Below are 13724 nucleotides of genomic sequence, written 5' to 3'. Positions count from 1 at the left end.
GTCGCCTAGGCCCCAAATTTTTGAGCCCCAAACTTTTTTTTTTTTTTTTTGTATATATATACACAATTGTGACTTTGTGAGCCCACAATAATTAAAAAGCTAGTTATTAACCTAGGGCGCGGTTAAATTCATCGTAATTTTTGTTAAATGACCAATAAAATCGTTTTTGGAGTGGTATTTAAAAAGCTAGTTATTAACCTAGGGGGCGATTAAATACACCGCAGTTTTTGGAGTGATATTTAACAAAAATACGGTGTATTTAACCGCTCCCTTAACCTATTATGTAAGTTGTCTTCTAGTTAAAGAAGTCTCCTAGACTCCTATTCCCCTTCACAATAACAAGTTGTACACGCAATTGTCAAATCAATCCATTTTCATTTTTTTATTTTTAATTATCAATTACCAAAAAATCATTTCTTTGTATTTAAGATTGCAGTTTTAACTCTCACCTAAACACAATTTACAAGACAAAAATTTATCAAAAAATCATTTCTCTTGTAACATAAGATTCAAATATCTGAACCTTCCTATTTGAAGCGAAAATGGGGATGGGAGTGGCCTTGAACATAGAGCAGCATAGTTGATAGAATACGTGGCCTTGCTTCTTCGGTGGATGCACTTTGTGTGTTCCCCAAACCCTCATACCTGCAACAAAATCCCTGAGTTATTCAAAGAACCATCCCCAGAGCAGTGACATTAGATGTTTTATTTCTTTCGATTAGATTCTTATGGGCCTGTGTAATTCATTGGTATACTAAACTATTACATCCAACAAGATAGAAAATAATGAACATTACCTAAGGCCAAAAAAAAAGGTAGCAGGTAGATTACTTCTCATTCACATATTCTCTCATCCATTATAGAGTAGTCATCAGCACAGTGAGGAAACGTAAGAGAGTAAGTCCAAGATGCTGCATGTATGAAAAACTTTGCTTGACAACCCTTATGTTTTTCTTGTAATCACATGAATTTTTCAATGCGAGTTTATTCAAAATGAAATTCTTCGTAAATAATATTATGCTCTTACTTTGGCTGGGATCGAATTCATATAAACATCAAGCTGTTTCTTTATCTCTACATACATTTAACTTTGAACAAGTCGCAAAATAATAATAAGACTTATGAAAGCCAAATACCATGACAAGTATGAGGTATGTATAGAGTGCGCTAAATGATTTCATATTACACCACAGATGTGGACTATAGAAACGTGTAACCAAAGTTTAGTTATTGGAGATGAAAGCTGTATGTACGAATACACGCAATCTTACTTCAGCTATTGGGCTGGGCCGGTCTGCAACAGCTAGGGCCCTTAACTCAGACAAGCAAACGCTGAATCCCACATCGAAAACAGATGAAAATGAGCTGTGGAAGATCCTCTTATATATATGAAATTTTCACAATCTTTTCAAATCACGCAGCCTCGCAATGAGCACAAAGCGAACTATTCTTTCGCCTTTTACTAAAGAATACCGTGTGTTCATTGCTAAAAGAGGCATACGCCAATTTTTGGAGGGTTTTTCCTTTACTGGATTAGCCCTAAAAATTAAGTTTGAAAGATTGATTTGTTTATGATTGGCCTACGTTGGTTAGAACTCTGCAACAATTTCTTTGTTTTCTCCCTATATTGGCTTTTATCATTTTACTTATACCACACAATTCAAGTTACTCGAATCGATTGAAGGTGCCATGGCACAGACAAAGCTATGGATATTTTGAATGCATTATGTAATCAGTAATCTACATTCCCCAAAGCTGCCATATCCTTGATGAGGCAAAACTGTAGAGGTTCTTTGCCACTAGTTTGGGGTTTAGGAGGATCGATTTCAGAGGCTAAATTTCCTTTGAAACTAGCATACCGGACTGCATATGTTCTTTACAGTTAACATTGTAACATCCTAATGAGAAATACATGTGGAGAGGCCTCCCACGAGAACAGGGCTGCTGGGTTTCTCTAACAATAACCTAACTACATATCAGATGGCTTACGGTCCACCATCTCGTCCCTGTCTAAGAATCGCTCACACAGCTCCTTCTCCTGCAGAACTATGCAGTCATTGCTCTTTCCAAACCAGTCATAGCGTCGCCTGGCAATATAGTCATAGATGGCATCCCTAACAGGGCTAGGAATTATCAAGAGAGTGCTTAAAGCAGAATAAGGAAGTGGCAGGTAAGACAGCACCTTCAACGCAGCTGCAAAATCATACAAAATGGACGTATTATGAGTAGTCTGTTCTGCAGATAAGTCTAAAAGAGGGTCCTCCCCAAGTTTGCCAGAAGACTGCCACATTCTTAAAACTATAAGAGAATTGGGAAAAAAAAACTTTGATTCTTCAAATCTCTATGGACCGAGAAATTAAAAAAGAAAAAAACAGAAGTCGAAAGAACTTCATATTGGCTTAGAAAATGGCATGCAGCTCCACAAATTTAACCAGTCAATTTATCAAGTTTGACTTGGGGAAGGAATGACTGTTAAAGGTCAGCTACCTTTAAAATACATAATAATTGCACATGTTCAAAAGCAGAAAAATGAGGGTTAAATCGCAGGCACCTTTCATATGCATTAGCAGACTGATTGAAACAGCATTTCCAGGGACTTGTTAATCTAAATTGAAGCTTCAGTAGTTCTTTCTGGGGCATTACAGGTCTTACAGCTTACACCTTTTTTTCTGCATATGGTAACTCAACCCGTTGCCCCACATTCCCCCATCAGTTCACTATGAATACAAGAATAGAAGGGTATCAAACTACCTATTCGTTATTTAGAGGGGGATCACAATCACTAAAAGCTGTGGTATTTATGGAACCAGCACAGGCCACATTCTCTTGTGACATAAGATTCAAATATCTAAAACTTCCTATTTGAAGCGAAAATGGGAGTAGCCTAGAACATAGAGCAGCATGGTTGATACTTGATAGAATGCGTGTCCTTGTTTCTTCGGTGGATGCACTTTGTGTGTTCCCCAAACCCTCTCCTTGGTACAGAATCCCTGAGTTATTCAAAGAACCATCCCCAGACCAGCTACATTAGATGTTTTATTTCTTTCCATTAGATTCTTATGGGCCTATATTCATTGGTATACTAACCTATTACATCCAACAAAATAATAATAATCATTACCTAAGGCCAAACAAAGGGTAGCAGGGAGATTACTTCCCATTCACATATTCTCGTCCATTATAGAGCCATCAGCACAGTGAGGACTAATTCCAAGATGTCTCAATTGCGCAATGAGGAAAAGCTTCTCTTAAACAAATATATATGAGGAGCTGAAGACAATAGAAATATAGAATCCCTGGAAAGAAAAGAAGTATTTCTTCTGTTTTCTTAGATAAAAACAAGCATAAGTATCCAAAAATGTTCATTTATGTCGCAATAAAGCACTAAACCTACCCTTCTAATCTTATCTCTGTTCTTTTCAATAACTGACAGCATAGTTCCCTTAGATTTTCAAGGTTTAGGAACATCTTCCTTCCTAATGTACTAAAAGTAATTGAAAAACAAACAGTGAATGACAAAAAAAAAAGCTGTATGAAGAAAATTTGGAATCTCAACAAACTCTCAATCGTCAATGATCCCTACGCGGCTTTCATTGGCCATCCGGTTGAAACACATACATATTCAACTAGGCACAGATAGATTGGAAACAGGACTGCCCAACCAGACAAGAATAAACTTGACAGTTAAATGAACTAAACTTGGTGACCCTGGCAGCTTTTCTCATTAACCTTCCAGCTCAACCAACCTTTCCTTATACAAAAGAAACAAATAAAAAGAATGACATAGGATCATTGAAGATGCCGATAGTAGGGATCTTTTTGTAGATGGATTACTTTGCTTTTCCTCTAGCAAGCTTTTGATGATTGAGAGAGAAGATAAAAACACAAAGAGAGAAACCTCCATTACTAAATGAGAATATAAACTACAAGCTTGTCACAAAATGTCAATGTAACATTACACAGAAACCCTAACTATTTGGTGAACGTGCAAGTAAAACATAAACACAGTAAAATGCACAGCAGGGCAAGTCAAAACCAATTTAGAAAATTCTATGGCAAGAAATCTGACCTGTGGATGCTCGGTGGTATGAGCCAAGGCCTTCAACAAACAAAAATCGACGGAGAACATCTTCACGTTTGAGGCCACAGTGTCTCAAGTATGGCTCAGCAGCCTTTGACTGAAGGCAACAGAATTTGATCTTCCTATACTTGTCAGCTTTAATGACCCACTTCACCCCTGTATATACACAGTTTTAAGAAAAAGAACAGGAAAAAGGAAGAAGAAGAAGATGAAAACATAAAAATATCCACAAGATGAAAGAAAAGTTTACGTTAATGCCCACAAGATTCAATGCCATAGCAGAAATTTCATGCATGAGATAAAGAATCTGACAATTGAGGGTGAGAATGTTCAGAGGGTGAGAATGTGATGAACATATAGCATATTTTTGTATACCAAACATGAAGATGCCCTGGGTCGGAAAAAGAAAGGAAACAAGATCAAAGAGAAGAAACAATTCTTCTCAATATTGCATGATAGGATCATCAGACCAACCCCTCTCACGCATAACCAAGGCCCAACCGACACCCAACATATGGGCCGGCTGTACCAAGGCCCCAGTGGGCTAAGCCCCCTGAAAACCTTGGATACTAGTGAGAGGAGAGCCCTCACTTATCTATTGCACTTCCCCACTCACCCTAACCGATGTGGGATACTTATCATGGCACAATGGACAAGAAGGCACCAATTGCCCTGGTACCTTTGTAGTCGCGTAACAGTCTCTCATCATACATCATAGCAATGACAGGGAATGGCTTTTGGATTTTTCAGTTTAATAAGAGCCTCTGGATCATAAAGCATGACAAAAACACAGGAAGAGAAAATTCCAATACCAAATACAAGAAAAAAGGATAATAAAATCGCATTACGAATTACGACAGGGGAATTAATGGTTTTCAGGATGAAAAATGGAGAATAAAATCGTATCGACATTTCGATTACAGAATCAAACAACGAAAACAAAAAACCCTATCTCTCACAAGGATAACCAAAGGGGCTAGGAGAGTACCGCGGTGGCAGAGATGGCAGACACCATCATAGACGACGACACGTGGCTGAAGGACAGAGGGTACCTCCAGCTTCACGACCGAAGAAACAGGCGAGACCGGATACAACAGAGCTTCCTCGGGAGAGATATCGGCGACATCAGCCGAAAGAACGCCTGAAGGTAATGGTGAGGAAGACGATGACGACGTTGAAGAGAAAGAACGATGAGAAAATGGAGGTGGAGGTGGAGGTGGTGTAGTTGTCAAGTAGCGAACTCCTCGAATCAAGCTCTTCGTTCTCATTTTGATCGTCCAATCTCAGACAAAAAGTTGTTCGAAATTCAAACCATTGTTTTTATGTGCGTGAAAAAATGGACTAATTGGAGGCATTGTTATGATACTCTGCTACTTTTCTTGGCTTCCAAGTCGGATCCGTTGCACCAAAGTAAGCACTCGATGCGTTGCAATAACTATCACCAGGATTTGGGCCTGGGCTTTGTTGTGGATCCAATATGGATTCTCATTAGCACCATTTTGGTAACTTTTGAGGGCAAGTCTGGGCCCAAAATTCTGGAGTTCGTGAAGTAAGTGAAGATTCAGAAGGCTAGCTAAGAAATTTTTTTTTGACAAAATATAACATTTGATCCCTCAATTATACCATTAAACTTTTTTTGCTCTGAACTTTTTCCTTCAACTATTGAAAAACATCTTGTTCATCCTTCAAGTGAGAAGAGTAGCTGAAAAATCTAACATATCATCTATTTGACATATCAAAGTAATCCTAGATTCCTAGTTGACAAAGTTTGACAAACGAAAAAATGTATCCCTAAACTATTAAGGTCAACACTTTATATGCTTAAACTATTCATTTGAATAAAGCTTAATCGACAAGGAAGGGAGCATGTAACGTGCCGACGTATATGGAGCCCAAGACAAGGGTCCAGGGATGAGAAAGGTAGCAATGCGACAGAAAGGGAGAAGGAGAATTAGGGATTTTGGGAATTTAGGTTTTTGGAAACGATTTTAAGAGGAAAAAAAATGTCCAAGGACAAAAATGAAACCAAAGCTATAGTTGAAAAAATATGAGAAGGCCTAGCAACCATGAAGACCTTTCTTTTAAAAGATTGTTTCATCATCCCTTGTGTCACAAAAATATGAGAAGGCCTAGCAACCATGAAGGCCTTTCTTTTAAAAGATTGTTTCATCATCCCTCGAATATATATATATATATATATATATATATATATATATTAAAAAGAATAATCAAGTTGTGGTTAACAAGCCATGCTTTCCTGTCACTTCAAATAACATATTTTCTTTACCGCAATCTCAAGCTTGATCCCCCGTTCAAAGATCACCTGCATGGCGAAGAAATTTTGAGCCCATGAGTACTGCAAATCCTCGGTTGCATTACATATGAAATCTAATACGAATTTGAAACACATCCGCACCCATCATAATTTCAATTACTTTCCAAGCTCCTCCACAACTTGACCATCTGTAACACAAAACGCATCCCAAAAACGTCAATGCATTGTTTGAATGACAAAAGCAATTAAATTAAATTTAGCCTAAAATTGAAAGGCCTTATAGATCCTACAACCTTACCGGCAAGACTTATGGCCAAGTTTGCTTGAGCATCTGCTTCGGAGTTCAGATCCTTTGATATGCACATAAAAAAAAATGATACAAAAATCAGGAGAAAAAAAAAACAACTTTGGCAAGAAAGAAGGGGAGGCAGGACTAGCAGCAGCCACAGAAACTCCTAATGACATATATGTCCACTAATACACACTATCATTACTTCATTACTATCTTAAGAAATCAATAAAGAACGGCCATTTCAATAAAGGTTTTGTTCAAGAATGAAAAGACATACAGTATGCGTGTGAAAAAGTATGACCACAAATGATTTTAGATATGCATCAAGAAGGAACCTAAGAGCATCAGATGGATTGTAGTAAGAGACCAGAAGAAGTTGAAACTCACGAGAAAAAGAGGCCTATTCAATATAAGGACCAAGTAAAAGTAGCAGGTAAGAAAATGCCATTTTGATTACAAACCAATTATATGGTGCCGGAAGCACAGCGTTTGTGCCATTTATGCTTATACTGGCAATAAACCTTTATAAAAATAAGTCTACTGTAGTATTTCACTAGATTGATTGGAAACCAGAAATTATGTTATGACAAGCCATGAAATGAATGGCTCGAGTGCAAATGTAAACGGTTTGAGCCTCTGAGGCTGATTATGCCTTCACAGTCGATATGTAAAAAGACTTGCACTCCAAAAGGGCAAGTTGGATATGAGGTTCAAGAAGGGTGGCATAACATTAACAACAATATTTTGAACGTTAAGAATCTGTAGTTGGCAATTTAAAGGCCACTACTGACAAAAACCAGTATTCAACACACATCAAAAAGTTAACATAGCAGTATAGCACATAACAATTAAGGCATAATTATGAAAACGTACCCTGAAAACATGACCAATCTGAAAGGAAAGAAATTTATCCTTCAGTTTCGTAGCCTCCTTGCACAACCAGGACATGTTTTCATGCTTGACCTTCCATAAACCTTGAATCTGTTCCATGAAGTATCATCCAAACGAATATTAATAGAGAGAGAGAGAGAGAGAGAGAGAGAGAGGAGAGGAGAGAGAGAGTGGGGTGGAAGATGAAAAATAATAAAAACTGTGGGGAACTAAATCCGATGTGGACTATATAGCCTTTGGTACTGGGCCCTGTAGGTTAGAAGTCATACATTTAGAAGTTAGAATACTAAAAGCATGAGTTGACACAAGTTTACAAGTCAAAAGAAGCTTAAACCAGCATATATATTTTATTTGAATATTATAGCTCAAACCATTAGGAGTAGAGGATGTCAGGAACAAAAATGAATCAGAGACATCTGCCCCGTAACCAGAACTTATATAAATGGGCATGTGAAGTGACTCAACTTAAACATGTTTCTGCATAAATTGGTTTTGGGGAAGGATCATTCGTTTAGATCTTATTCCATTGGCAGCCAGATTTCTTTCCCCATCAATATTAATAGGAAAGATAAGAAAAACAGGAAAGTACGAGCAGCAAATTCACAAGTAAATTGTATCGAGGAAAGTAAAAGATAACCTGCATACAGACAAGCTTGGAGTCACCTTGGACGCGGATACTTTTATAGCCTTTTTTAAGAGCATATTTCAACCCTAGAATCATGGCTCGATATTCAGCAACATTATTCGTAGCTATGCCCAAACCTTCACGCAACCTACAGATCTGTTTAGAAAATTGTTACTTATATTCAGGTTTCATAAAAAGGACACGTCTTTTGAGCAGAAAAGAAAGCATTTCTTGAATGGTTACACAACATATGCACGAATACCACAAGATAAAGCCAGAAAAAAAAATTGAAAAAAAAAAAAAGAACGCCAAAAGATAAATGTATACCACACTTCCATCATTAGCTCGCAGGACAGCTCCAGCACCAGCCTGTCCAGGATTCCCTTTTGATGCACCATCAAACTCGAGAATACAGGAACGCTTGATTGTATACATAAACAAGGGTCAGATGTTTTTATGTAGAAGCATCTTTCAATAACAACGCACATCAGCAAACCAATTCATGCAATTGGAAATATTCTTCTGTCAATGACATGCAAATGCATATAGGCAGGTGAGATGTAGCGAGGAAAAAAGTTAAACAACATCCGTGCACAAGGCTCCCGCAGTGGGCAGAGTCGGGGACAAACAAGATTTACGCAAACCTTACCCAGATATAATATGTGGGAAGATGTTTCCAGGAATTGAACATGTGACCTAGGTTGCACCATGCAACTCTACCACTAAGCCACATGTTCGTAGGGGAAGTGTAGAGGTACGAATTTTTTTCTATGTTAATATCTAAACTTCCAAAAACACCCTAATTATACACCATGGGGTTTGCGGGATCTGGACATTGCAGGATAAAGTGCACAAGGGCAGAGGACGGAGCTGATGCAGCATAACTTTGGCTAGGAATAAGACTATACAAAAGCAAATAAATTCTTTTTTTTTTGTCGCCATAAAAAAATTATGTTATTGTCCACCAGACAATGCCATTCTATCTACCTACAATATCAGAAGAAGGTTCATGAGCCTCAGCATCCATCTTCACATGCTTTTTTAAAGAATCAGTCGAAAAAGATGTTGTGCAAACTGGATCCTGCAAATCATCATTACATCGTGATATTCCTCAGTTGCAAATGCATAAGAAACATAAATAGATCAACAAGCAAAGGACAGGTTCCATAGTCATTCATAATAGATTGCTAGTTTTGAGCAGGAAATATAATGCAATATTAGTTTTAGAATACGTAATGGAGAACTAATGGAATAGAATTCAAACTTCCAAAAGTTACAGTAGCATAAACCAAACAGAACACAAACTGTTAATATCCAGCCAAGTAACATTTGATAAATATCAAACGAAAACTACCAATAATATTCAATAGCAGCACTAGTAAGAGCACTAAACAATGAGGGATTATGGAACGGATAAGGGGAAGAAAGAAAGAAAGGGGAAAGTAGCTAATGTAGCTTCTAAATTGATGATGAAATTGTAGGAAATCAACGACAACACCAAAAGCAGATAGAAAATAGTATACCAGGCTGCAAAACAGAGCAACCATTTGACCAAAAGCCGCTACTGAAATAGTCCCTCCATGACCAGTCATCCATAATATCAAATGATCAGTTAAACAATAAAACAGCAGCAGATGATGTGCAGAGAAGAAGAAACTGGCAAGTAGTAGAGAAAGAATAACAAAGAGATGGCCAGAATAGAGTAAGAAAGAGAGGTGGAGAAAGGCACAGCAGAGAACACAGCAGAAAGTTCTAGCAGGAGAAGGATTCAGCAGTCGATCATCTTTTTTTTCCTGAGTAGTATTAAATCATAGACTACATATGTAACACCACATATATTATCCTAGCTAAACAAAGGTAAAATATATAAAAAGATATAAGTAAAAAAACTATATCCTGAACTTCAACAACACGAATGCAAGTTCTTCCTTACTCATCCTAGAGTAAACTATAATGGTGGAGAATGATGACAAAATTAGATTGCCAAGTTTCCTTAGGGCTGTGTCCCCGCACCCGCATCCCGTGTCACCGTATCCGAGTCGGTGCTGCCTAGATTTTAGCAGTTAATAAGTTTCCGTGCTATACTGCTGCGTGTATTGTCATTTGCTGCTTCCTCTGTCATGCAAATACTGACAATATTTGTTCAGTCTCTATATTTTACTTACATTCTCCTAAATTTTTCATCCCTTCCATATAACTCCTTAAGATGCCAAATAATATACCCACATCTTTTAACAAATAATATAGGCTTCAATAATCACAAAATTAGATTGCCGAGTTTCCTTAGGGATTACACTATCACAAGGAGAAACGATTATGGCAGCTTAAAAGAACCTTATAATTCTCTTAAATCATTATGAAGGCATTAGTATTGCAGACGTCATAGTTAATTCAGGTTGACAATATTAAGATTCAAATGGAAACTAATCAATGGCTGCAACAACATACAATGTAGAAACATAGAGAGGGACTCACATGCACAGAATATAGTGATTTTCCAACCATCTTATTTTACCACTGACATTGGAGACTCCTCACAATGCCCAAATGTCATATATGGCTCAGAAAAAATTGAAAATCCCTACTTACGATGTTTTGTGATCCACCCATCTCGTAAGGCCTCTTTTTAGACCTATCCTTGCTTGATGTCTCATCTTTGGAAAAGGCTGGCTCCTGTTTAAAGGGAAAAGATCCATCATCAGCAACCAAATTAAAAAATTCATTGTTGAACTAACAAGCATGTAATTCTAATTAAGACTGCGCCAACATGACAAAGACACTACTTTATTTTCTATGTTGTACTTCTGGATGCACCACTATAGGTCCTCAAAACAAGCGGAAAAAAACTGCCCCTGGTACTTCTTCATAAATAATCAAAAGTTTGCTCAAATATGGGGGTCAGGGAATATTTTTAAAAAGAGAACTAAACAATATTTTAAAACAGAAAAGAATAGAAATAATTTTCATGTTTGAAACCTTTAATAATCCTATCTAAACCCAAAACTAATGTGTACCTTTATATAAAAAATTAAAAAAAAAAAGTAAACAACACCTGTGCACAAGGCTCCCATAGTGGGTAGGGTCCGGGACAGACAAAATGTACATAGACCCCCCACATAATATGTGGAGAGACTGTTTTCAGGAATTAAACCTAAGACCTACAGGTTGCACTCTTTCAATTCTACCACTGGGCCACATGTTCGCCTATAATGTGTACCTTTTATAGAAAAAAAGAAGGTAAATAACACTCGTGCACAAGACTCTCGCAATAGGAGGGGTCGGGAACAGACAAGATGTACGCAGATCTTATCTCCACATAATATGTGGAGAGGTGATTTCCAAGAATTGAACTTGTGACTTATAAGTTGCACCCCTGCAACTCAATCTTAATAAGTATACAAGGAGGGAGGAAGGGAGGGAAGGACGGAGGGAGGTTGATAAGCAGTGGACTGAGATTATCTTAACTGTTTAGATGATAAACAATAACAAAGTAATTTTCAATTATAAACCACATTTTTGATATCTTACTTGGAGGGGGCAGGGCGTAAGTGTACCAAAGAGATCATCTTTCAAATCTGCAGCCCTGATAGTGTAAATAGCATCCCTAAGCCCACAGGACGTCAGATAATCCTCAGTCTCCTTCTTCAAAGAGTACCCTTTGTACACGCTGACAGGAGGATCACATATCTGTCACAAAAGTGCAAACATCTTGTTAGCCCATAAGAAGTCAAATATCAAATTGTTGAGGAACATTACACATATATACGGAACATATATTTTAAGTATCCAAATCACTCATGAAAGAAATGCAGGAAACGCAAAAAAAGGAAGAAAAAAAGAAAAGCAAAAAAATATACCAATCTTCAAAAAGATATGAAACTCGAAACAAATGCAAAATAGTACAATTCAGTTTGCAGTTATGGCTTTTTCTCTTCCAAAATACTAAGCATACCAGTGAATTATCCAAAAGGGATCATCATATAATTTTAGTAGATAATAGTATATCAAATCATGCTAGTAATAGATTTAAAAGAAACAACTTGTGTTATCGTTACTTTCTTGGTAGGGAGGAAGGAAGAAACGAAATTAAAAAAAAGGTCAATTTGTGCCCACTCCGCAAGCATTTCTGCAATTTTTATGTCACAAAGCAGATGATATATAAAGGCTGAGGCAAGGCTTTAAATTCCTCCAAACATGATAGATATTTGGCATTCCAGCCTCAGTCTTATGGTGTTTCTTTGTTTTATGCCATTATGTAAAATTCTTGTGAAAAGAATCATCTATCACCAAGTTATCTATGAAAAAAGTAATATAACAGAACTGCTGCATTGACAAACATAACACAGATGAGCTTCTTTTTCTCTTCGTTTTACCTTGAGAAACTCGAAATGCGTAGTATAATGACCAGGAAGTTAATTCCTGCCCAAGAGACTGCCAAAATAATGTGGGAAAAATGATGCAAAGGCAGAATTTTGAAAGAGCAAGCAAATATAAGTAGCCAGTTTACCGTATCCATAGAGAACACGACTCTAAATTAGCAAAAAATGCTGACGATACTGACATAAGAGAATAGATAAACAGATCATAAGGGGAGCAGAAAATCACCGAAGATCCAAGTTGAGCCTGACAATCGGCAAAGCTCTTGTAAACACCAACAACATCTCCTTTACGCACAACAAAGAATCCGTCGTCCTTGTCTTGTTCCATCACTGCTGGCTCGGTTTCCAACTTTCGTGTTCGAGGCGTTTTTCTACTTTTCGAAGAGAAGCACTGAACGCGAAATCTCGAAAACTCGAACTCCTTGTTGATTTCTGCTCTGAGACCGGCGCACCCAAATTTCCCTTTCAATGTTGAAGCAGAGCACTGATTCAAAGTAGTCTTTGTGATTAAATGAGTGACAGTGTTCTTTCTAAATAGAGCCGCAGCACATGAAGACAAGAGTAACAAGCAGTTCATCAGCGAGTAGTATTCCCCAGATTTTATGGAATTTCTGAAAGCAAATCGATTCCCATAAAAATGTCCTAAACATATAGCGTGAATGTAACAGCAATTGAACTATGACAAAAATCAATTCTCCCTAGAATCAGGAGGTAGAAGAGAAGAGGGAGAAAATTTTTATACAGTGTAAAAATAAGAGCAGAATACCTGTTGAGAACAATTGATGAAGCCGTGGAAAGAACAGGAGGTTCTCTCCAGCCTCGTAAACCAGAACGGTAGGGGAAGAACTCAAGAAAGAAACAAGGATTTGGGTTTAGGGTGGGTTTTGAGAATTCGGGTCATGGATGTGGGTTTTGGGTTGTAATTGGACTCGCCGTGTGGGGAGAAATTATTCAATAATCCGGACACATCACGTGGCAAGCTGATGTGGTGTGCCCGGACCAATAAATTTAGGACACATAAGCAAGCTCTGACAGCTCATGTATCCTAGGGAAAAACCCCTCTCACTTTAAGAGTGTATTTGGATTGAGGGATTTGGGGGGAGGGGAGGGGAAGGGAAGGGAAGGGAAAGGGAAGGAAGAGAAGGGAAGAGAATGGAATGGAAAATGCATTTCCTTCTCTC

The 13724-nt window shown here is 37.7% G+C and overlaps 1 protein-coding gene and 1 non-coding gene across 2 annotated transcripts; one reads left to right on the top strand and one right to left on the bottom strand.

Annotated features, from left to right (window-relative positions):
* The first annotated feature begins 1419 nt into the window (after positions 1-1419).
* LOC120001145 lies at positions 1420-1534 on the top strand. The gene has a single exon (XR_005468751.1). It is a non-coding gene; the product is annotated as a U5 spliceosomal RNA (small nuclear RNA).
* Positions 1535-1678: 144 nt separating this feature from the next.
* Positions 1679-13462, bottom strand: LOC120000646. Its single transcript, XM_038848769.1, has 12 exons — positions 13310-13462; positions 12770-13154; positions 11693-11851; positions 10754-10837; positions 9156-9245; positions 8492-8584; positions 8177-8320; positions 7522-7629; positions 6655-6706; positions 5070-5363; positions 4070-4237; positions 1679-2193 (listed from the first exon to the last, which is right to left on the bottom strand). The coding sequence occupies exons 2-12, from the start codon at positions 13118-13120 to the stop codon at positions 1970-1972; spliced, it is 1767 nt and encodes a 588-aa protein (XP_038704697.1). The 5' UTR covers positions 13121-13154; positions 13310-13462; the 3' UTR covers positions 1679-1969.
* Between the last annotated feature and the right edge of the window lie 262 nt (positions 13463-13724).

The sequence above is a fragment of the Tripterygium wilfordii genome, chromosome 6 (assembly GCF_013401445.1).
Source record: "Tripterygium wilfordii isolate XIE 37 chromosome 6, ASM1340144v1, whole genome shotgun sequence".
Classification (NCBI taxonomy): Eukaryota; Viridiplantae; Streptophyta; class Magnoliopsida; order Celastrales; family Celastraceae; genus Tripterygium; species Tripterygium wilfordii.
This window is presented reverse-complemented; position numbering and strand designations above follow the sequence as displayed.